At 40.1% G+C, this 26,346-nt stretch overlaps 1 protein-coding gene across 2 annotated transcripts in view; it reads right to left on the reverse strand.

The window, feature by feature from the left end:
* KIAA0753 (KIAA0753 ortholog) overlaps nucleotides 1-26,346 on the reverse strand; it is a 61,015-nt gene that overhangs the window by 31,156 nt on the left and 3,513 nt on the right. Inside the window, exons 1-7 of one of the 2 annotated variants that reach the window (XM_070394400.1) lie at nucleotides 25,504-26,321; nucleotides 24,653-24,814; nucleotides 22,631-23,252; nucleotides 20,691-20,797; nucleotides 19,403-19,465; nucleotides 18,792-19,007; nucleotides 15,707-15,917 (exon numbers count right to left, since the gene is read on the reverse strand). In XM_070394400.1, the coding sequence (XP_070250501.1) occupies nucleotides 15,707-15,917; nucleotides 18,792-19,007; nucleotides 19,403-19,465; nucleotides 20,691-20,797; nucleotides 22,631-23,252; nucleotides 24,653-24,748 (1,315 nt within the window). In that variant the 5' untranslated portion in view covers nucleotides 24,749-24,814; nucleotides 25,504-26,321. Of the gene's footprint in view, nucleotides 1-15,706; nucleotides 15,918-18,791; nucleotides 19,008-19,402; nucleotides 19,466-20,690; nucleotides 20,798-22,630; nucleotides 23,253-24,652; nucleotides 24,815-25,503; nucleotides 26,322-26,346 lie in introns of those variants that run through there. The other variant, XM_070394401.1, reaches the window with a different exon arrangement.

Genomic DNA, 26,346 nt, shown 5'->3' on the forward strand with positions numbered 1-26,346 from the left:
TCTATAGACAAGTATGCTCCTTGTTGCCAAAGTTACTCCTCCCCCTATGACTCCTACTGCACTTCTACAAGCAGGAACCCTGCCATGGTTGACGCCCTGAATTTTACCTCCCACATTTACTCATTCACCTGGTCCCTTTGTCCCTAATTCTAAAATATCTTGTACTTATCTCTGCCCTTCCTCCCCTTCTGTGACTACCCAAGGTCAGGCTTGCAATACCTGACAGCATCTCCTAAGTAACCCCGCTTTACCTTCAATCACACCTTCACCTGGCTACCAAAATTGTTTTTTCTAACATGTAAATAATACTGCCCTGGCCAGTGTGGCTCAGGCTGCGGGTTTGATCCCCAGTCGGGGCACATACAGAGGCAACCAATCGATGTTCTCTCTCACATGGATGTTTCTCTCTCTCTTTCTCAATCTTCCCCGCTCTCTAAAATCAGTAAGCATATCCTGGGGTGAGGATTAAAAATAGAAAAAGTAAATATTTAAATGTCACTTGTTGAAACCTTTGATGGCTCCTAATTTGATACAGATTAGAGTCTGAACTCCATACATGACATACACCTTGCAATTGGAAAGGAAATAAAACTGCCTTTTTTGAGGATAAGATAATGCTTTCTATATAGAAAATCAAGAGTATCTACAGGCAAACAATTACAACTAAAAAGAGTTCAACAAGTTTTCTATATAAAAGAGGAAAAACAAACAAAAACCAGTATCATTCCCACATTTCAAAATAATATGAGAAAATATAACAGAAATAAATACTATTAACATTAGCAACAAAAACTATAAGGCACTTAGGAAGAAAACTAAGAAAAGATATACAACACTTTTACAGAAAAAAAATTAAAGGTATTTTTTGCCCTAGCTGGTTTGGGTCAGTGGATAGAGCATCGACCTGTGGACTGAAGAGTCCTGGGTTCAGTTCCAGTCAAGGGCACATGCCTGGGTTGCGGGCTCAATCCCCAGTAGAGGGCATGCAGGAGGCAGCTGATCAGTGATTCTCTCTCATCATTGATGTTTCTATCTTTCTCTCTCCCTCTCCCTTCCTCTCTGAAATCAATAAAAATATTTTTTTAAAATTAAAGGTATTTTTAAAGGATGTGAAAAAAGAAGATATGAATAAATTATTTTCATGAACGGAAAGAATACTGTAAAGATGTCAATTCTCCCCAAAGTAATCTATAATTTTCAATGCAAATCCAATTAAAATTCCAACAGATTTGTTTGTGGGGATCTAACCAGGCTGACCCCAATATTCTTATGAAGAGGAAAATCTCAAGATAGTCCAAATAATTGTGAAGCACAATTACAAAGTGTGGAGTGGGGAAGGAGCGGGTGGCTTATTCCACTAGAGATGCAGTGTTCATGATAAAGCTGTAATAATCAAGGCAGTGTGGGAGTGAAGCAGGATCAGGCAGAAACCAATGAGCAACATGGCTATGACAAAGGCAACATGAACATCAGTGAATACGAACTGTGTTCCATAGTGCTAAGACTATCCATGTCCACAGGTAACAAAATGAAACAGGATCCTTGCCTCACACTGAACAACACTTAAGTCCTAAATGGAACAAAGACCTAATGTAAAAGGAAAACTTTACAGCTTTTAGTAGAAAATATAGGAAGAATATGATTATGATATCAGTACAGAAAAGGCTTTCTTAAACTCAAATATAATATTAAGATATTTAAATTTAATTATACTCAGCTACAATTTCCTTTTGACAAAAACACACCATAAAGTCAACAGATAAGTTAGAGTCTGGAAGTAGAGATCTGTAATGCAAATAATTAACATAGGATAAATATGCAGAATATATAAAGAACATCCACAAATCTATAAGAAAAATAAGCAATCCTATAGAGAAATAGACTAAGGATAGAAACTAGCAATATATAGAAAAAGCTTAACTGTCAATAAAAACATTAAAATATGATGACTGGGAATCAGAGAAATCCAAATTAAAACAATGAGGTACCATTTCACGCTCCAAGTGCCTAACTATGTGTCGGACACTGGGCTGGTCATAAAGGACACAATGGCAAACAGACATGATACTTGTCCTGAAGGGAAAAGGCTGGCAAAGGCAGATGCTACATTATTTCCAACTGCCTGACAATGAAGAGAAAATCACATTATAGTGAATAAATGTCTAACAATAATGCAGCATTCATGTTACATTCATGTTAGAGGTAGTACAATAAGCTACTAAATAAATCAAATGAAAACCAAACTGACATATAACTTTCAAATCAGTAGAGGAAACACAATGAAACAAGAGAATCTTTATTAAATAATGTAATCAATTACAACAAAGGGGGGGGGGGAAGCCTTGACAAATAAAAAACATAAAATAAAATAAAAAAGTTCAAATCCATCATTAGTCAGTAAATGTAAGTAGGTTAAATATAGAACTGTACAAACTATTTACAAGCAACTTTCTTAAAATAAAACATCACAGGAAGATGGAACATAGAGGAACGAAAAATGTTATTCTAAGTAAATGCCAAACAAGTCAGGTAGATGAAACAAAAAAGAACAGAATCCAAAGTGAACAACATTAAAGAAGACAAAGAGAAATATTTACTAATAATAACATATAAAATCCACAAAAAAGATTTAACAGCCAGGAACTCTTATGCGTCTAACAGCACAATTTCAAAATATACAAAACAAAAATGAATAAAAATATAAGAAATTAAGAAAGTTTCATGTATCAAGAGACTTTAACATACCTTTTATATCAGTCATTTAAAAATCAGTAAATAAAACCAGAAAATTATACAAGAAAAAGAAATATAGATGGAAAAGAGGAAATAACCCAATAGTTTTTATTCATAGATGATATGAAGTCTTACATTGGAAAACACAAATAATCTACAGATAAGTTATTAAAAATAAATTAGCTAGCTTAGAAATATTGCTAGATACAAGAGCAATACATAAAATCAATTCTATGTCTATATATCAGCAATATACATTAGAAATTAAAATTTAAAAAAGACATCATCTATAAGCGAATTGAAAATAGCAATACCAGGAAATCTAATGAATGCTAAACAAAACCATACACACACATACACACACACAGACACACTATAAATTCCTGAGAGCATTTAAAAACAATATAAATAAAGCAGGTGCACGGATTTGTGCACCGGTGGGTCCCTCAGCCTGGCTTGCCGGGTTCAGCCGACCTGCATCCTACATCCCCAGAGGGATGTAGTAGTGCTGAAGTGGCAGGCAGCCCGAGCCCAGGCTGTGCGCTGCACTGCTCCCGCTCATCCCAGCCCCACTGCGCCTGCCACTGCCACGGCTCGGTAAGCTCGCTACCGCTCCTCTGCAGTCTCTGTGCCCGTCCTAGGGCAATACTGGCACACCCATGACTGAGAAGCGGCCGTGGGCTCATGCCCAGTCAGTCCCAGTGCTGGTCCCGATCCTGATCCCAGTCTGGATGGGGGAGGGGCGTGAGCAGGGGGAGTGTCCGCGGAAGAGGCTCGCGCTGCTGCAGATGCACTTGCCAGCCATGAGCCTGGCTCTGGTGCCCATTGGTCAGCTGAGCGGTGCTCCCGCTGTGGGAGCACACTGACCACCAGGGGGCAACTCCTGCATTGAGCATCTGCCCCCTGGTGGTCAATGCACGTCAAAGCTACCGGTAGACCGATTGAATGGTAGACTGGTCGCTTAGGTTTTTATATATATAGATGGAGGGATATACATTGTTTGTGGATTGGGAAATTCAGTATTATAAAGATATCAATTCCTCATCAAAATTCCATTAGGTTGCTTTTTATTACTGTTTTCAGAGGAACAGGAGGATTGGTGGAAATTGACAAGTTCTGATTCTAAAATTTCTATGGAAATACTAAAGGCCAAGATTAGCCAAGACATTCTGGAAGAACAGATGGCAAAGCTATTCTACTGGGTATCAAGACTTAGAATAACTAAGACAGTGTATAGGAGCATAAGAACCAATATTAGATCAATGGAAGATAACAAGGGGCCAAGAAACTGACCCACACCTATGCAGACAGTTATTTTATGACAAAAGTGGCAGTATATGCCACTTTGGGGGTAAAAATAATTCTTTAAACAAATAATGCTAGCACAATTGGATATCCATTGGGAAGAAAGTGAAACTTTTTTCTAGGAAATAACAAAAAATGACTTCTTAATCTGGCACAGAGAAAAGCTTCTTAAACAGGATATAAAAAATAAAAATTCAAGAAAAGATTGCAACATTGGACTATAGTAAAATTAAGAATTCTGTTCATCAAAAGAAACCACTGCAAAATTTAAAAGCAAGCCACGTCTTATTTCTAAGAAGGTATGTACAATACAGATAACTGAGAAAGGTTCCCTATGCAGAACACTCCTACGAAGAGTTAAAAATCATTAAAAAATAAAGGAGGGAAGGAAGAGAAAAAGAGGAAGTGAAAGACAGAGAAGGAAAGGGAGGGAGGATGAGGCAAGAGACTTGAACTGGAATTTCACAAAATAAGACATATAAATGGTCTATAAATATACAAGAAAGTACTCACACAATTACTCATCCAGAAAATGTAAATTAAAATCACAGTGACAGCCTTACACACCAATCAGGTGCCTAAATTTTTAAAAACTAATAAGTGCTAACAAGACAGGAGACTAGAATATAAAATGATGAAACTACTTTGAAAATAATCTTTATCTTCTACAGTTGAATAAACATAGAACCTATAATGTAACAATCGTACTTACAGGAATATACCCAAGAGAAACACATGCACACATGTACTAAGAGACAAGAACAATCATAGTAGTTTTCTTTATAACCATCCAAATCTGGAAAAAACTCAATAATTAAAACAACAGCTTTGGTGTGCAGCATGGCCTCTCCCTCATGCGCCCAGACCCAGCAGAAGCAGCCGCACTGGATCACTTTGCAGCTCTAAATTGGTAGCCCGGGGCTGGTCACAGGCAGTGTTTGACATTGACCTGCAGCAGAGTCCCTCCCAAGAGGCCCACATCAGACCACATGAGATCATGACCCAATTACTGCCACAAGGGGCACACCCAAAAGGAGATTTCAGCAGGCTCCAGACCCCCTGGGACAAATTCCATTTCATGGGGTCAGCCTCCCCATACAACAGCTTGTACACTGTCACTGGGGTCAACCCTTATAGTAAGCTGAAGGTCAGCTCCACTCACAGATATCTCAAAAGCAGTCAAGACTGAATTACAACAGGAAGGCTCACAGAACTCGCACAAGGGACATTCCTGGACCACCTAGCTCAGGTGATCAGGTTACACTGAGACCCACAAAATATCTAGTACATAAGGCCACCATACCAAGACTGGGAGACACAGCAGATCTACCTAATACACAGAAACAAAATGGGGACACAAAGAAACATGCCCCAAATGAAAGAACAGGAAAAAAACCCCAGAAAACAGACAGTAAATGAAACAAAGGCAAGCAATCTACCAGATACAGAGTACAAAACAATGGCTATAAGGATGCTCAAGGAACTTAGGGGAAGAATGGATCAACTCAGTGAGAACCTCAACAAAGAGATAGTAAGCATAAAAAGGGACATAGAAACCATAAAAAAGAACCAGTCAGAAATGAAGAATATACTGGAAGGAATAAATAGTAGGTTAGATGAAGCAGAGGATCAAATCAGCCAATTGGAAGACAAGGTAGCAGAAAACACCCAATCAGAGGAGCAAAAACAAACAAATTTTAGAATGAGGACAGTCTAAGGGGCCTCTGGCACAACACCAAACGTAAAACATCCAAATCCTAGGGTTACCGGAAAGGGGGCGGGGGGGGGGGGGGGGGAGAGAGAGAGAGAGAGAGAGAGAGAGAGAGAGAGAGATATCAAGGGATTAAGAACCTATGTGAAGAAATAATGATGGAACATTTCCTTAACCTGGTGAAAGAAAAAGACACACAAGTCCAGAAAGTACAGAGAATCCAAAAAAAGATGAATCCAAAGAGGCCCACACCAAGATACATCATAATTAAAATGCCAAAGGTTAAAGACAAAGAAAAAAATCTTTAAAGCAGCAAGAGAAAGACAGATACTTTACAAGGGAGCTCCCAGAAGACTGTCAGCTGATTTCTCAAAGAAACATTTCATGTCAGAAGGGACTGGCACAAAATATTCAGAGTGATAAAAAGCAAAGACCTAAAACAAAGACTACTCTATCCAGCCAGGATATCATTTATAATTGAAGAAATTAAGAGCTTCCCAGACAGGAAAAAACTGAAGGAGTTCATTACCATCATACCAGTATTACAATAAATGTTAAAGGAACTTCTTTAAGAAGAAGAAAGAAAAAAAGAGGAACATAATTACAAATAAAGAAATGGCAATAAATATGTGCCTATCAATAATTACTTTAGATATAAATGGATTAAATATCCCATTAGAAAGACACAGGGTAGCTAAATGGTTAAGAAAACAAGATCCATATACAGTGGGGCCTTGACTTATGAGTTTAATGTGTTCCATGACAGAGCTCGTAACTCAAATTACTCGTATGTCAAATCTTAAAGTGAACGAGTGAGACACGTGATGCTGGGCTGATGTTGTGGCGTTCACTGTGACGTTTGCTGTGCCAACTAGAGGTGGGGTATCTGAATCTGGCTCGTAACCCAAATTTTAGCTCGCAACTCAAAGCAAAAAATCGGCCGAGACACGGCTCGTATCTCAAAAAACTCTCAAGGCCCCACTGTATATGCTATCTACGAGAGACCCATGTCAGAATACAAGACACGCACAGACTGAAAGTAAAGGGATGGAAAAAGATATTTAGTGCAAATGGAAACAAAAAAATCTGGAACAGCAAAACATATCAGACAAAACAGACTTTAAAACAAAGGGTAAAAATGAGACAAAGAAGGCTATTACATAATGATAAAGGGATCCATCTAACAAGAGGATATAACCCTTGTAAACACTTATGTACCTAACATAGGAGCACCTACATATATAAAGCAAATACTGATGAACATAAAGGGAGAGACTGACAGTAATATAATCATAGTAGGGGATTTTAACACTGACAAAATCAACAAGGAAAGAGGAACCTTAAATGACTCAGGAGACCATATGAATTTAATTGATATTTTCAGAGCCTTACACCCCAAAGCAGGAGAATATACATTCTTTTCAAGAGTATATGGAGCATTTTCCAGGACAGATATGTACAAAACAAGTCTCAATAAATTTAAGAAGATTGAAATCATGTCAAGCATTTTCTTCAAACACAAGGGTATCAGAGTAGAAACCAATTACAAGAAAAAAACACCTTTAAAACACACAAACATACTGAGGCTAAATAACATGTTACTAAATAATGAATAGGTTAATAATGAGATCAAGGAAGATTCGAAAGATACCTAAGACAAATGAAAATGAAAACACAACAACCCCAAATCTATCAGACACAGAGAAAGCAGTCCTGAGAGGGAAATTCACTGCAATACAGGTGTACCTCAAGAAACAAGAAAAACCTAAAACAAGTAATCTAACTTTTACCTAAAGAAACTAGAAAAAGAATAGCTCAAAGTGAGTACAAGGAAGGAAACAGTAAAGATCATAGCAAAAATAAAATAGAGCCCAAAAATATCAATATGAAAGATCAATAAAACCAAGAGCTATTTCTTTGAAAAGATAAACAAGATTGATAAAACTTTAACCAGACTCAAGAAAAATAGAGAGGACCCAAATAAGTAAAATCAGAAATGAAAGAGAAGTAACAACTGACACCACAAAAATACAAAGTATTGTAAGAAAATACTATGAACAACTACATGCCAACAAACTGTACAATATGGAAGAAATGGATAAATTCATAGAAACATACAATTTTTCAAAACTGAATCAAGAAGAACAGAAAATTTGAACAGACCAATTACAACCAACAAAATCAAAGCAGGAATCAAAAATCTGCCAACAAACAAGTCTTAGACCATAGCTTCACATGGGAAATTTTACCAATTATTCAAAGAACTAACATCTATCCTTTCTCAAACTATTCCAAAAACTTCAAGAGAAAGGAAGACTCCCAGTGTGGAGGTTCATCAACAAATTAAAAATGAAACTGCCTTATGACCCAGCAATTCCTCTTTAAGATTTATTTCCAAAGAAATCCAAAACACTAATTCAAAAGAATATATGCACCCCTATGTTCATTGTAGTGTTATTTACAATAGCCACGATCTGAAAGCAACCCAAGTGCCCATCCGTAAATGCGTAGGTAAAAAGGGGAGGTACATATCTACAATGGAATATTATTCAGCCATAGAAAAGAATAAAATCTTCAGGTCAGTCAGAGAAAGACAAATATCATATGATTTAACTTATACGTGAACAAAATAAATGGACAAATTAAATTGAAAGACTCATATATACAGACAACAGACAGATAGATGGTTGCCAGAAGAGAGGGAGCCGGGGGACTGAATGAAAAAGGAATAGAGACAAAACAGTCAAGGGGATGTAAAGTACAGCATAAAGAATATAGTCAATAATATTTTAATAACTATGTATGGTGCCAGGTGGGTACTGGAAATATCAGAGGGACATTCTGTAAAGTATATGATTATCTAACCACTATGCTGTACACCTGAAACAAATACAAAATAATATTGAATGTAAACTGTAATTTAAAAATAAAATTTTAAAAAGCACCAAAATAGAATCTTAAGGAAAAAAGTACAGAGAACAATGATGTTCATTCAAGTGCTAAAATAATTTTTATCCATTAATCTCTAACATAGTATAAACATTAATCAATTGTGCAAGTACAGTACATGCAATTCTGATTTTTTAAATTTGTGTTGATGATTATAGCAAATAAGCAATAATATTCATTAAGAACATATATAAACAGATACATGCTGAAATTAAACATAGTTTACAAAGTAAAAAAAAAAAGGAGAAGCATTCCCACTAAATCTGGGGGGCAAAAAATGTCTACCATTAGAATTATTACTGAATTAAAACCCACTCAAAGCAGAAAGAGAAAAAAGGAAAGGTATAAAAATTATAAAGAGAAAGGCAAAACTTTATTTGCAGGAGATATCATCTACCTGGAAAAATACAAAAGAGTTAACTAACAAAATCTCATATTTCATCAAATCTAAAACACTAAATATAAATATCATTATTTTATGCACAATAGCAAAGTCTAAAATATTGCCAATTAATTATGATAACACCAAATTTAAGAATGTATCCCAATTTCAGAAATGTTCAAATGTATACCTTATCATAGCAAATTAAAGATTCCAGCCAAGTACCAGACATAAGAATAATGTACACATCCAACAGCTCTCCTATAAAGAGCAATAACCAATTTCAAAATTAATAAAAAAGAAGGTCCCATTCACAAGAGCAATAATAACTGGAAATAAACCTAACAAGGAATTTAGGCATGCATATGTATCCCTATTCAGGAACTCTTGTATGCAGAAAATTATAAAATTCAACTAAAGAGATGGAAAAAGAACATGGATAAATTGATGGGCCAACTTCATATAGTAAAGATGTCATTTTTCCCCTAAATAATCTATGAACTCAATGTAATACCAATCCAGATCCTCACAGCATTTTTCATGGGACTTGACAAGCTCATTTTAAATTCCTCTGAAGATAAGCAATCACCATCAGCAAAATTTTGAAAAAGAAGAAAAAGTTGCCTCATGAAATATTAAAATTTTCTGTAGCAGAAAAGACATCATAAGCAAATTGTAAAAGCAAGTGACTAAGAGAAAATATCTGTAATATATGTATACCATAAAAGGATTAAGATCCTGATTATATAAAGAATTTCTATACATCCATAAGCAAAAGACATAGACCCCAGCAAGAAGATGGCAAGGGATATGAATAGACAAATCACAGAAGAGGAAACAGACATGAAAAGAAACAATAATCTTCCTCACTAGGAATCAGGGAGATACAATATAAAATAGGAAGATACCATTTTCCACTGAGAGACTGGGAAAAAATTTAATTTCATTATATAAAGAACTTGGCAAGGACATGGGGAAATATATACTGATGATCACTGCTAGTCAAAACATAAGTGTATGCCCATTTTCAAGGACAAGTTGCCAATATATGTCTAATTGTGCATACCACATAAGTTAGCAATTCCACTTCCTAGAAATTTACTACTATATAAATAGATTATCCTATATAATAAAAGGGTAATATGCAAATCAACAGGACACAATGAAAGCAGTCCTGAGAGGAAAGTTTATAGCTCTACAGGCCTATCTCAAAAAACAAGAAAAAATGGTAGTCAATCATCTAACTCTACAACTCAAAGAATTAGAAAGAGAGCAACAAGAAAACCCCAGAGTGAGCAGAAGGAAGGAGATAATAAAGATTAGAGCAGAAATCAATGAAATAGAGACCAAAAAAACAATACAGAAAATCAATGAAACCAAGAGCTGGTTCTTTGAAAGGATAAACAAGATTGACAAACCCCTAGCCAGGCTCACCAAGAAGCAAAGAGAGAGGTCCCAAATAAACCAAATCAGAAATGATAGAGGTGAAATAACAACAGACCCCACAGAAATACAAATGATTGTTAAACAATACTACGAGCAACTCTACTCCAACAAACTGGACAACCTGGAGGAAATGGACAAATTCCTAGAAAAATACAACATTCCAAAACTCAATCAGGAAGAATCTAAAAACCTCAATAGGCCAATAACTATGGAAGAAATTGAAGCAGTCATCAGAAAGCTTCCAGCAAACAAAAGCCCAGGGCCAGACGGCTTCACAGGGGAGTTCTACCAAACATTCAAGGAAGAACTAAAACCTACCCTCCTCAGACTACTACAAAAAATTCAAGAGGAAGGAACGCTTCCAAGCTCATTCTATGAAGCCAGCATCACCCTAATACCAAAACCAGGTAAAGACATCACAATGAAAGAGAATTACAGGCCAATATCCCTCATGAACATAGATGCCAAAATCCTCGACAAAATCTTAGCAAATCGGATCCAGCAGTACATCAGAAGGATCATACACCATGACCAAGTAGGATTCATCCCAGGGATGCAAGGATGGTACAACATCCGTAAATCAATAAATGTGATACATCACATAAACAAATTGAAAGAAAAAAACCACATGGTCATATCAATTGATGCAGAAAAAGCATTCGACAAAATCCAACACCCATTTTTGATAAAAACTCTCAGAAAGGTGGGAATAGAAGGATCATACCTCAACATAATAAAAGCCATAAATGACAGGCCCACAGCCAACATCATACTCAATGGACAAAAACTAACACCATTTCCCCTAAGAACAGGAACAAGACAGGGATGCCCACTCTCACCACTCCTGTTCAACATAGTACTGGAAGTATTAGCCATTGCAATTAGGCAAGAAGAAGGAATAAAAGGCATCCAAATTGGAAAAGAGGAAGTAAAACTGTCCTTATTTGCAGATGACATGATATTATACATACAAAACCCTAGAGACTCCATCAAAAAGCTACTAGACTTAATACATGAATTTGGCAATGTAGCAGGATACAAAATTAACCCCAAGAAATCTGAGGCATTTCTATACACCAATAGTGAACTTTCAGAAAGGGAGATCAGAAAAACAATCCCATTTACCATCGCACCAAAAAAATTAAGATACCTAGGAATAAACTTAACTAAAGAGGTTAAAAACCTCTACTCAGAAAACTACAGGACGTTGAAAAAAGAGATAGAGGAAGACATAAACAGATGGAAGAACATACCATGTTCTTGGATTGGTAGAATCAACATCATTAAAATGTCCATACTACCCAAAGCAATCTATACATTCAACGCACTTCCCATTAAAATACCAATGGCCTTCTTCACAGATCTAGAACGAACGCTCCAAAAATTCATCTGGAATAAAAAAAGACCCCGAATAGCTGCAACGATCCTGAGAAAGAACAAAGTAGGTGGGATTTCAATGCCAGATATCAAGCTGTATTACAAAGCCACTGTTCTCAAAACTGCCTGGTACTGGCACAAGAACAGGCATATAGATCAGTGGAATAGAATAGAGAGTCCAGAAATTAGCCCGAACCAATATGCTCAATTAATTTTTGACAAAGGAGGCATGAACATACAATGGAGCCAAGATAGTCTCTTCAATAAATGGTGTTGGGAAAATTGGACAGACATATGCAAGAAAATGAAACTAGACCACCAACTTACACCATACACAAGAATAAACTCAAAATGGATAAAGGACTTAAATGTACGACAGGAAACCATAAAAATTCTAGAAGAATACAAAGGCAACAAAATCTCAGACATATGCCAAAACAATTTCTTCACTGATACAGCTCCTAGGGCAGTTGAAACTAAAGAGAAACTGAACAAATGGGACTACATCAAAATAAAAAGCTTCTGCACAGCAAAAGAAACCATCAACAAAACAACAAGAAAACCCACCTCGTGGGAAAACATATTTGCCAACGTCATATCTGATAAGGGCTTAATCTCCAAAATTTATAGGGAACTCATACAACTCAACAAAAAGAAGATAAACAATCCAATCAAAAAATGGGCAAAGGATCTAAATAGACACCTTTCAAAAGAGGACATTCAGAAAGCCAAGAGACATATGAAAACATGCTCAAAGTCACTAATCATCCGAGAGATGCAAATCAAAACAACAATGAGGTACCATCTCACACCTGTCAGAATGGCCATCATCAACAAATCAACAAACGACAAGTGCTGGAGAGGATGTGGAGAAAAAGGAACACTTGTACACTGCTGGTGGGAATGCAGACTGGTGCAGCCACTATGGAAGGCAGTATGGAGGTTCCTCAAAAAATTGGAAATGGAACTCCCATTTGACCCTGTGATCCCACTCCTAGGAATATATCCCAAGAAACCAGAAACACCAATCAGAAAGGATATATGCACCCAGATGTTCATAGCAGCACAATTCACCATAGCTAAGATCTGGAAACAGCCTAAGTGCCCATCAGTAGATGAATGGATTAGAAAACTGTGGTACATCTACACGATGGAATACTATGCTGCTGTTAAAAAGAAGGAACTCCTACCATTTGCAACATCATGGATGGAACTGGAGAGCATTATGCTAAGTGAAACAAGCCAGTCAATGAAGGAAAAATACCACATGATCTCACTCATTCATGGATAATAAAGACCATTACAAACTTTTGAACAATAATAGATACAGAGGCAGAGCTGCCTCAAACTGATTGTCAAACTGCAGTGGGAAGGCCAGAGAGAGTTGGGGGGCAGGAGGGAGGGGAGTAAGAGATCAACCGAAGGACTTGTATGCATGCATATAAGCATAACTAATGGACATAAGACACTGGGGGGTAAGGGAGGGTAGGGGTTTGTCAAGGGGGGGGGAAGGATACTCATGTAATACCCTTTGTAATACTTTAAGCGAAAAATAAAAAAAAATAAAAAAAAAATAATAAAAATAAAAAAAATAAATAAAAAAAAAAATATGCAAATCAACAAAACGGCAGAACGACCAGTCGCTATGATGCGCACTGACCACCAGGGGGCAGACGCTCAACACAGGAGCTGCCCTCTGGTGGTCAGTGTGCTCCCACAGGGGTAGTGCTGCTCAGCCATAAGCCAGGCTGATGGCTGGCAAGAGCAGCGGTGGTGGTGGGAGCCTCTTCCACCTCCGCATCAGTTGGACATCCCCAAGGGCTCCCGGACTGCTAAAGGGCGCAGGCCGGGCTAAGGGACCACCCCCACAACCTCCTCCCTCCAGTGCACGAATGTCATGCACCAGGCCTCTAGTCCTATCTAATAAAAGAAAAACATGGTAATTAGCCGTACATCTGCTACCCTTCCCATTGGCTAATCAGGGCGGTATGCAAATTAACGGCCAGCCAAGATGGCGGCCGGCAGCCATGCACTGAATCGAACAGGGAGGCTTGCTTGCTCCAGTGACTGTGGACTCCAATGTCCCCTGCCTGACTTGCCGGCCTCTCAGCTGCAACTCTAAGCAACTATGTTGCAAATATAGAAGCTAAACAAAACCCGAGAAACCCGCTTTAGTCAGCCGGGCTTCAGCCAGCCGGACCGCAACATTGTATCAAATACAGAAGGTAAACAAAGGCCAGAAACCTGCTTTCAGTAGCCAAGGCCTCAGAGCTAAAGCTGGCCCAGAATTAAAAAAAAAAAAAAAAAAAAAGGACAGGTTGGGAGCTTCAGTCACCCGCCAGCCTGAAAATGGCCCTCAGCCCCTCAGCCAGACTGGCCAGGCACCCCAGTGGGGACCCCGACCCTGATCCAGGACACCTTTCAGGGCAAACCAGCCAGCCCCCACCCGTGCACCAGGCCTCTATTCTATATAGTAAAAGGGTAATATGCCTCCCGGCACCGGGATTAGCGTGACAGGGGGCAGCGCCCAAACCCCCTGATCGCCCTGCAGCTCTGTGTGTGACAGGGGGTGGGGCCACAACCTCCCTATCCACCCTGCTCTGTTCGTGACAGGGGAAGGCGCCCCAACCCCCAGATCAGCCCTGCTCTGTGCCTGATAGGGGGGAGCTCCCCAACCCCCTGATCGCCCTGCGGCTCTGTGTGTGACAGGGTGCGGCGCCCCAACCCCCTGATTGGCCCTGCCCTGAGTGTGACAGGGTGCAGCGCCCTAACCCCCTGATCGGCCCTGCTCTGTGTGTGACAAGGTGCGGCGCCCCAATCCCCGCCCACGGGCCCTGCTCTGTGTGTGACAAGGTGCGGCGCCCCAATCCCCGCCCACGGGCCCTGCTCTGTGTGTGACGGGGTAGAGCCATAACCTCCCCATTGGCCCTGTCCTGAGTGTGACAGTGGCGGCGCCCCAACCCCCTGATCAGCCCTGCTGTGTGTGTGACAGGGGGCGGTGCCCCAACTCACCTATCGGCCCTACTCTGTGACGGGGGGAGCTCCTCAACCCCCTGATCGGCCCTGCTCTGTGCGTGACAGGGGGTGGCGCCGCAACTTCCCTATCGATCCTGCCTTGAGTGTGACAGGGGGCGGTGCCCCAACCCCCCAATCAGCTGTACCCTGAGCGTGACTAGGGGTGGCATCGCAACCTCCCGATCCACCCTGCTCTGTGCATGACAGGGGGCAGCACCCCAACTCCCCAATCAGCCCTGCTCTGAGCCCGACCAGGGGCTGCACCTAGGGATTGGGCCTTCCCTCTGCCACCTGGGAGCAGGCCTAAGCCAGGAGGTCATTATCTCCTGAGGGGTCCCAGACTGTGAGAGGGCACAGGCCGGGCTGAGGGACCCCCTCTCCCCGCCCCCCGAGTACACAAATTTTTGTGCACCGGGCCTCTAGTATGTATATAAAAAGATACATATATATCCAATGTGCATGTGTATATGAATCCATCTATCTATCATCTATCTATCTATCTATCTATCTATCTATCTATCATCGTTAAAATGAAAATTTAAAGCAGGGCTCTAACTTCCAGCTCTGTGGAATTTACTTTGGGTAGCCCAAATGCTATATGTAGGAAAAGGGAATTCTACTTTTCCATGGTCCCCTATGGAAGAATATTCCAGTCTCCAGCCTAGTTCAAGTATACCTATTGAGGACTAGGTTTTAAATCCTAACTTTCCCCTCAGTGTAGCAAATGTTACAGTCCAGACAATTCCAAAGAATAAAATACCTTGCAATGAACACTTTAGGATACATACCAGCAAGAACCTTCTTTGCCACTGAAGGTTGTCTTGTTTCCTTTGGAAATATCTTCTTTGTTACAAAGGGTCTCCTCTCACTCTTTGGCAATGTACTTTGCGATCTCTCTAAGGACCGTGGGCTATCAACAGGAAATTTGCTGCTAATTTCAGTAAAATTTTTCTTCACCTTTTTTGGTGACAGTTTCTTTTCCAAGAGGGATTCCAAAGCCTGCCATGAAACAGTCAATTATTCTCTTTGTTTATCTCCTAGTGATTAAAAATTCTGACTTTTAACCACAAGATTGAAAATGAAGACTCCAGAGAAATGTGTTATTAAATGGCTATTTCTAATGATTAAGAAAATACTGTTCAACTTAATTTTAAAACTTTATTATTTAGGACATCAAGTTAATAAAAGCAATTCTGCATGTTCTTTTACATGCGAAGCTCACTAAAACCATAGCAAAAAAAAATAGAGAATATGAGTACTTATTTTGTTGTTAATCCTTACCTGATGATATTTTTTCCATTGATTTTTAGAGAGAGTGAAAGGGAGGGAAGAAGAGAGGGAAGAGAAGGAGAGAGTGAGAGTGACACATCGATTGGTTGCCTCCCACACGCAACCCAACCAAGGAGGGGATCGAACCTGCAACCCAGGTATCTGCCCTTAACCAGGAATCGAACCTGTGACCCTTTGGTGTGCAGGTCAACACTCTAACCACTGAGCAACTGGCCAGGGGTATATGAATACTATTAAAGGCATTCAAGTCCTAAAATTAAGCATCACCATTTTAAATACTAACCATAGTTTTCAGAATATAAACCTCCATGCTTTTAAAGCATTTTAATTCTCAATAAAAACCTCATAAACTCAAATAATTTTAAGTAGGCAAACACTTCATATACATTTTCATAAACTAAAGGAAACTCTATGTGTCCAGTGGCTCTGGTCACTCATTACCACAATGGTAGATCTGTGTCCCCCTTTCTAACAGAGGCACCTCCTAAAACAAAGTACTCCCTCACTCATGACCAGGCAGTAAGGGCCTGGTGTCCATCTGGCCAATACACATTAAAGACAATTGAAGTAGTCAGGGAGGTTTAGTTCAGATGACAGTAAGGCAATGACAAGGTAAGCTGTAGATGGCACATCAACAAGAATAAACTGCGTGCACTATGGAATACTTTCAAACGTGGGAGAGATAAACATTGTGTTTAAGAAACATTATGTTAAGGCACTCTTGCTCAAAATTTGGGAAAGTGACTAGATAAACTCTTGAGATTTTTTCTAGGGTTATAAAGATCTATTCTCTAAATGAAATAATTGTGACCAATAAATGTTTCTTATGGGTAAGTTTTAAAAACATCACATGATTTGATATACTGTCTGAAGGTCCGCATTGGACACTAACCTTCTTGATAGAGAGTTCTAACTACCCAAACATCACCAATGCGTTCACAAACATATGCTGGATAAGGGACTTGTAAAAGTAAAAGGAGCCTTAAAGACTGCCACGCTAGTTAATGGTGACACAGGTCTGCCATTAGCCCACGAGGCTCCCCTCTACAGCCCACAGCTCACTGTGTCACACTGACAGACAGGTCGTCCTTTGATTTGTAGATGAAAATATGTGGTGTAGTGGAAATAACAGTGGCATGAAATCAGAAGATAGGAATTTGATTCCCAGCTCTCAAGGGAAGTAATTATGTCATCTATCTAACCTCAGCTTTTATAAAAACTTTATCTGTAAAATAAGACATACTGCAAATCACAGCACTGCAGTAAAGATAAAATGGCAAAATTATGTGGTAGCACTCTGTGGACTTTGGAGAGCTATCAAGATATAAGGCCATGTTGTCCTTGTCGTCTCTGTGACCAGTAAGAAGAAAGAACACTATTCATTCCTTACTAGTACATGCCAACTGTGATTTCCCGAAGTTTCTAGCCATATCACAAGACTTGAGGCTCTGCTTCCATGTATCTTAAAACGTCTTTTCCCACAAATCTCTCTAGAGTACATGCTAATATTCTAATTAAAGCACCAATTTAAGATTGCTTTACTGTTTTCCTTTTCTATGCTAATAAGTTCTTTATTAAATGGCAGAGCCAGGAAATGGAAAATTCTTTTTAATTAATGGACCTGGTTAAGGGTTTTTATATGTTCTAGATTCAAATCACCAATTCTCAAATAAGTGAAATACAATATAATAGACTAGACCAGCAGTCGCCAACCAGTGGTCTGCCAACCACTGGTGGTCCGTGAGGTCTGAAAGGTTGGCGACTGCTGGACTAGACTATAAAAACAATAAAATAAAAATGAAGCCCAGCCTAGCTGGTTTTTCTCAGTGGATAGAGTGTCAGCCTGCGGACTGACGGGTCCTGAGTTCGATTCTGGTCAAGGGCACATGCCTAGGTTGCAGGCTCAATCCCCAGTAGAAATGTGCAGGAGGCAGCCTATCAATGATTCTCTCTTATCATTGGCGTTTCTTTCTCTCTCTCCCCCTCCCTTAATTGTGAAATCAGTAACAATATATTTTAAAAAGAAAAGAAAAAGTTCCTATTTCTAGTTTTAAAAAAAATGAAGTCCTTTTACTGCCCTCAGTAAAACTTTAATTTACTAGTTGTAGCAGCTTTGTCTGGTATTCTGCATAAACCTCAACGAAACTTGGAGATGGCAAACATTATTTCCCTGCTTAGAAAAAAACGTACTTTTGCATCATCTCATACACCGAAAGGTTGTGGGTTGGGTTCAATTCCCGGTCAGAGCACATATGGGAGGTAACCTATGGCTGTTCCTTTCTCACATAGATGTTTCTCTTTCTCTCTCTCTCTCTCTTTGCTCCTTTCCCCCCTCCTCTCTATAAAAACATATCCTTGGCTTAAGCATAAGTGATGGATGTGGACAACAGGGGGTGAGGGTGAGGGCAGGATTGGGGGGGACATTGAGGGGGATAAGGACACATTTGTAATATCTTCATCAATAAAGGGAAAAAAAATAAAAATGAAAAAAAAAAAAACCACAACATATCCTTGGGTGAAGATTAAAAAACAAACAAACCAAGAAACAATGCATTTTTTAACAACAATAAGTCAATTTCATACCTCAATTTGTTGCAGGATATCTATCACCACATCAGAAACGGAAGAATCAGCATCCACCTTGGCAGAACAGAGCGAAAGCTGGCGGATGAGACTGCCCAGTTCCCTGTACTGAGCAGGAACTGGGTGCTCCCCTCGGTCAGTAAACTGCGTGACAAACATCTGTAAGGCCTGGACGGCTCCTCGGTAGGCAGATGCCAGCCTGGACATTGCCCATGACTGGCAATAAGTGAAATATGAGAAGTTATTTCCATATTCAGAACTTCCTGACATTAACCCCACCCTTAGGAATATTTACAGTCTACCTTCTTTCTATATTAAACTATTTCTAAGGTGAAAACTTTTTCATAGTAAAGGGAATTGTAACGTTTACAGATTTCTAATGACAAAGTCTTTTCCTCCCTATTCTTCATTTCTTACAGCAGCAGCAACAACAGCAATCTATTTTCAAAAACTGTTCCTTAGAAGGCAACCACAAATTCAGAATATTTCATGAACAGGTTACTACAAGCACTGAAAATGGTATTATACAGAGAACACACATGATACTAACAAAACACTGGAAATCCAATTTAGAAATAATAAGTATCAATCATAATTAAGTTGCATCATACCTTCTTAGTGTGTTTAATATTATGTGGACTCAATTTATCCAATTCTTCTTGGATTTCTCTAACCTGTTTTGTAAAGGGGGAAAAACATGAAAACTTGGTACCTTTCCACTGATCTTTTTTTTATAGAAAAGGAAACAGCTTGTCTTGTCCAAATATAACCATTATTATTTCAAGTCACTTGAAAATGAGACAAGGCTCTTCATTCATGTACCCCCAAAATAGATAACTGGTTTTCCACCCCTGGGTCCCCAGTGTAAAAGGAACTAAACAGGAAGGAGGGAAGGGGCAGGTGACTCTGAAAGGTAGGAGGCCAGGTCACGGTCTTCAGTGGGTCCTGTTACAGAGCCCTGGGAGTCTGTACAGCAGAGGTCTGACAGGTAGCATTCATGTTTTAAAACAATCTCTATGGTAGCAATATAGAGTAAGGACCAAAATAGAGCCCAAAAGGAATACAGAACAAACTCTAACTCACACATTTTCTTTTAAATAAAAAGGTCCAGGTTTTGGTTCAAGCAATAAGGCCAACATGTGACTTAAGTGACCAGAAATGAGTTAAAGACTTATTAATGAGTAAGGCCTTAAAGTTAAAACACACATTTTTAAAAATCTACCCATAAGCAAGAAAAATGCCCATTTATCAGCCATTAAATGTGTCCTGCAAGATATTTAACATAGTCTTCATTCTTTACTACTCAATAAAGATGATCAAAGTATTTACTACTTACTAAGCTGCTAGTCTAGTATATAATGGGGCCTTGACTTACGAGTTTAATTCGTTCCGAGACCGAGCTCGTTAACTCAAATTACTCTGTCAACTCAAAGCAAAAAATCGGCCGAGAGACAGCTGGTATCTCAAAAAACTCGTTAGTCTGGACACTCTTAAGTCAAGGCCCCACTGTATAATAAACATGAGACAGATGGGATTAGGATTCATAACTAAAGACAAAGGGTTTCGGGGTAACTAATCCCCTTGACTTCATCATGTATGTGCTGTACAAGCATTTTTTCTGGGGAAAAGACCCATGGCTTTTAGTAGATTCTCAAGAGTCTATGACACCAAAAAGTCAAAAACCACTACTTAAGGAGTTTGGCTATTTACACATAATACACATAAAGGGAGGTGGCAAAGAGAAGACGGGTTATTTGTCCCTGTGTTCAGGAAATTTAGCCTCACAAACGCATTAGAATCCATGGAGGATACTGAGGTGCTAATATTCCTGAGACGAAAGGGAAACGAACTCTCTGAGGAGGTAACACAGGCTGAAGGTCCCACTCCTCCCGCCCTCACCTGCTGCTGGAGGACGTAGAGCGTCCGGGCGGAGCGCACAGCCTGCTCCTGCCTCCTGACCCGGATGCGCCGTTCTTCATCTGGATCCAAGGCTTCTTCCGTTTTATCTGAAAATATCCCACCCCCGCAAAGTGGATTACAAACCAAACATAAAAACTTTAAAAAATTTCAATTACTCAGAGATAATAAAGTTGAAGATCTCTATTTTAAGAAGAAAAATGAAGCTGTAGTAACAGCAAATGTCATTTTCCATCAGTCAAGAAGTCAGGAATAAGGGGCCTATGTACCGACAGAGATGGAAGGGCCATGATGACATTACCAAGGTCAAGCTCCCCTCTAAGCAGGTGGTATACGTCCACACCAAGCTCCACTGGACAGCCTACTCCACTGTGAGGTACCTTTTACTATTTTAAAATTCTTTATATTGAGCCAAAATCTATAATGCTTTCTACTTTTTCAAAAACTCTTGACTGGCCCATTTTTAGGTTTTGCAAGATTTCTTTCTTTCTCCAACATATGAAGATTACAGGACTGTCCGAAGCCTTCACATATTTGTTAGGAAGCACAGCCTCGCATACACTGTGTTCCACACTTTCAAAAGGTTAGTTCAAAGAAAGTGTTTCTGGAAGACTGATTAAGGGATGTGCAACTCACCCATTCCTTTCCAGTCAATGGTTTTCAAATATGTCTACAACACAAATTCTTATGCAAAACCATCAAACCATCAGAGAAAAGCAGTGCTTAAGTGTATTTTATCAATTCAAATTTTTCATATTTACTCATTAAAAAACAAACTAGTGAAAGTACTTTTGAAGAACTTGAAAATTTGAAATCAAGGAGTTGTAGATACAGATACAGTCTCTGTGCTTACAAGCCAAACTGTTTCTCTCTGTTGGGCTGCACAGTGTGGAGAAACTGGGTTCATATACTAGAGGCCCAGTGCATGGATTCGTGCACACTGAAAGGAAATTAGAAGGTGGCCGGTGGGGCAGGACTAGGTGAGACGGGCCAGACACACCCTGGAGCCACCTCCCACAGTCCCTCCCCGGCCAGCCGCACCTCGGGCGGCGTCTGTGGAGTGGGGTTCCTCCGGCAGGTGGGAACCCTCGGCCTGGCCTGCAGGGATTGAGCTGAAACCAGCAGTCCGATATCCCCTGAGGGGTCCCGGAGTGCGACTGGGCACTCTGCAAAGTTGCTGTCGCTCGGCAGCTCCTGCATTGAGCGTCTGCCCTCTGGTGGTCAGTGGCCATCATAGCTACTGGTCAGTCGGCCCATCAGTTAGGCTTTTATATATACAGATGTCAATGGTAACTGGCTCGGGCACAGTTTTTAACTGTTCCTCTTACAGATGATTCTCTTTTTTTTCTTTTTTATTGAATTTATTTGGGTGACATCTATATATATATAAAACCCTAATATGCAAATAGACCAAATGGCAGAACAACCGAACAACCAAACAACCAGTCGCTATGATGTGTGCTGACCACCTGGGGGCGTGCACAGAACATGGTGGGCATCGGCCATGGCGGGATGGTGGAGCAGGTGAGCGGGGGTGCCAGACCAAGGCAGGGTGCCAGTCACTGTCATCAAGGTGAGCCTCTGGTGGTTACTGAAAATTCTTTGCTCCCGTGTACTGTGGACCCACTGGGAGCACGCACAGGTTCTGACAACAGGTACCCTAACCCCTAGGCTGGGCCCTTGGTCAGTTGATGACCAAGTGCAGCTTCAGGAAAGGAGCTGTGTCACCTGCCTCTGCTGGAGGGAGGGACGAGGGCAGGAAAAACTCTTCAGAAAAAAGACACTGGTCAAACTCAAAGTCCACCTGTCTGGTCATGAGTGCTTGCTCCAGTGACAGGAGGAGGGAATGGAGTTTGATGGGGGTGGGGGTCCCAAAAGAATGAACATGTATGAACTATTCCACCCTCACCAATTTTCCTCACCTTTGGTTACTTCTTCGATTTTATGGATACAATTGCTCAATATTTTCTGGAGTCGCTGAACTTCAAGCAGCCTTCTGTGTTCACATAGGCTTTTGTGGTCACCTGTCCTGCCATGAGGCCGCAGTCCTGGGTCATGGGTGGGTGGCGAATTTGGCATGGTCAAACCTGACTGTCCTGCATGAGATGTGTATACGTATACTTTGGCACCTGAGCTGGAAATTTCTACTTTGGATGGCTGGTGGCTGCAATGAAAAGCTTCTTGATTCTTCATTTCCTTCCTTTCCATCCCAAGATCAGATTTTTTATGCCTGGTGCATCCACATTTCGGAGAGATTTGGGATTGACTTGTGAGATGATGTTTTTTTACATGTTCTTCAAAGTGTCTTCGTTTCATATCTCTTTTGGCAAGGTGGACAGCATAGCTAAGTCTCTCTTCTGATACAACAGAAAATGAAACAGAACTGCTTAGATCAGGACCATCTGCAAAATCCAAATCTTTATAGTGGTCCGACTCAGTGTGCGAGTGCTTCAGTTTTTCTATTTTAATTGCATGTGGGTAAGAATACCGGATTGCCAAGTTGCTTGAATGTGTAGGAACATTCTTATTAAACTGCAGCTGGTTCTTAAAAAAAAATAAAAGTAAGCAATCATTAGAAAAATAATATGTTGTATAGTTGGTATATGTCCACACCAAGTTTCTAAAATTTTACACATTTATTAGTGCTAGGAGGTATTTTTATTTTGTAATAATAGAATCATCTGCTCTCTTACACCCTGAATCCATCACGTACCACCAGTTGCAGACTGGATAAACAAACTGGCACACTCCTGCTCTGGAATACTCAGTATTTTTTTAAAAATATATTTTATTGATTTTTTACAGAGAGGAAGTGAGAGGAATAGTTAGAAACATCAATGAGTGAGAAACATCGATCAGCTGCCTCCTGCACACCCCCTACTGGGGATGTGCCCGCAACCAAGGTACATGCCCTTGACCGGAATCGAACCTGGGACTCTTCAGTCCGCAGGCCGATGCTCTACCCACTGAGCCAAACCGGTTAGGACATGGAATACTCAGTATTAAAAAGGAACAAACTGACACATGCAACACATAGATGAATCTTCAATACATTGCACCCAGTGAAAAAAATTCTTCCACAAGAGTGCATAGCATAGGATTCCCTTTATATGAAGTTCTAAAACTGACCAAACAAACTGTGGTGGAAAAAAATCTGCATAGTGGTTGCCTCTGGAGGGAAGGGCGGGACTGACCAGGAAGGGGCATAAGAGAACCCTCTGGGTAGTGGACATGATCCGTATCTTGAAAGAGGCATGGGCCACACTGGTGTACACATCTGTCAAACTCAGCAAATGTGAATGAATATATTCATTTCAGATGTAAAATTTACATGAAAAGAAAAAACGGTGAAGAATGAATTATAGTACTAAGTATGATATGCATGCTGAATTAGTTAGGGTACCGGTGTCTGAAATTTACTTTGACATGTCAAACAATAAGTTGGGTTAATGAATGGATCCTAGAGGAATGGACTGAAGGAAAGATATGCAATTGAAAAGTACAGTGAAATAGTAATAGAATCTTGATGTTCACTGTGAAATTCAACTTTGCTGTATATTTGAAGATTTTTGTAACACAACGTTGGAAGTAAAAACATTTTGGGTACAACTAGGTGAAGTTCAATAAAGACTGGTTATTAGGTAATTTTAGGAAATTTTTTTGTCAATTTCTTAGGTTTGATAATGGTATCATGGTTAAGTAGAAGAGTTTATTTTTAGGATCAGTATTCTAAAATATTTAGAAGCAAAATGTCGTATCTGCAACTTACTCTGAAGTGGTTCTGCAACCATTTTAGAAATGGTGAGACAGAAAAACAGGTAGGACAAATTGTTACAACTGTTGAAGCTAGAAGGATTAAAAAGGTGTTCTTGCCCTTACTTTCAGCTTTTCTGCTTGAAATGTTTCATAATAAAAATATGAAGGGGGAAGAAAACCACAACTACCTGGGTCTGAAGTCTCCAGGGGTCACTCCTCCCATCTAGTTGGACACTAGACGCGTGATTAACACAAGTTGAAGCTGGTCTGCCTGGTCCCATCATGTCAGATAGTGCAGAACAATTGTGAAAGCCTAGTTATCAGCCAACAGTTCTTCCCCAAACCATTGCCTAAAATAAAAGAAAGCTACTTTCAGACCAAGAGTCTTCAAAGGGAAAGAATAAGTGAAACACAACATCATGCTCTTATAACAATGTTCTAGTAGCCCATAGCAACCTCATACTAGAGAGCCAATGACACATGAGGATAGGTATATGATAGCTACTTCCATTTACAAAAGCATTGAAATTAGACTTCCCAAGAGAATAGGGAGACACTACTTGAATGACAATCTATTAAGCCCCTTTCATTCCAAATTTCAAATCTCAAGGGTCTCTAGTAAGATATTACTACAAACAGGGCTCCGCTATGGTCAACAAGCACTTCCCAGCAGGGCATTTTATGGACACATGTTCTACATTAATAAATCCCAACCACTAGTCAGAAAGTAGTCCCGCTTGCTCTATGAGGTGGCTCAAAAGGACCCAACTGAACGACTCTAAGTAAACCTCAGGGTCAGAATATCTAGATTTATGCCAGGATCCGCCATTAACCACTGAATGACCTCTCCACACCTTCCATTTCCCCACATCCCCCCTCTATGCACACACAGCAGAGATAAAAGATATGAAAGTGTTAAGCTGTTATGGGCTCTACTCATTATCACTGCCTCTGCCTATTCTGAAGGCCTCCTTAGACACGGCATTATCCCTGCACGCGTCACGTGCTTGTTACACACTTGTCTCACGTTGTTATTTACCTATTTCACAGGTATATGTCTCATCTTCCCAGCTAGACAAGGTTCCTTGAGGGTAAGGGCCTTGTCTTGCTCTTCTCTGATATTTCCCACAATACAGTGCTTTGAGCATAGTAGACAATTTAACTCATTTGTTGAATTAAGCTGATTTTCCATGAACTGACTCGTGTTAAATGGAGAATTTGTTCTCTCAGAGAATCCCATGGTAAATCAACTGGGAAATGCAGGTTTAAAAAAAAAATCCCTAATTTAAGCTTCTAAATAAACCCAACATCTGTAGACTGGATTTGCTTAAAGACAGATACATCTGAAGGAACATAAAGGCAGCTGTCCAAGATTCCTTATTTCTAAGGCTGTAGAGACAAGATAAAAACGAAGATGGGAGGAGGTACAAAGGCAAGGCAATCCCAGCTGGCTTGGAATCACCACAGTTCAGGGGCTGGAGCCGCACAATGGAGGAGTCTGAAGAACTGGGGGCCAGGGTGACTGCAGCTTTTATGTGGTCAACACCTTTCCCCGGGCTGCATAAGGCCTAATGATCCTTTCTCTACAGGAAAAAACTAGGTGATGTCCACAGTTCCCCGATACCCCGAGTGATGCCACACACACACACACACACACAAACTGTTCCCCTGTACAAAGTCCTGGGACACCTTTCTCCTTGCAATCTGTCCCTTTCCAATTGCTCCAGGAAACCTCCCAATTCGTTACCCCACATACCGTGGGACTTCTCCACACAATATCCCCCCTCCCCCATCCTGAGACACCTCTACATCCTGTGCCTTCATCCACAACCCAGGACAAATCTCCCCAACAGTGTTCCCTCCCAGAGTCCCAGGACCCCTC

This window comes from Myotis yumanensis, unplaced genomic scaffold, assembly GCF_028538775.1.
Source record: "Myotis yumanensis isolate MYYU_CA2020_CCGP unplaced genomic scaffold, mMyoYum1.0.hap1 SCAF_16, whole genome shotgun sequence".
NCBI classification, from domain to species: Eukaryota; Metazoa; Chordata; class Mammalia; order Chiroptera; family Vespertilionidae; genus Myotis; species Myotis yumanensis.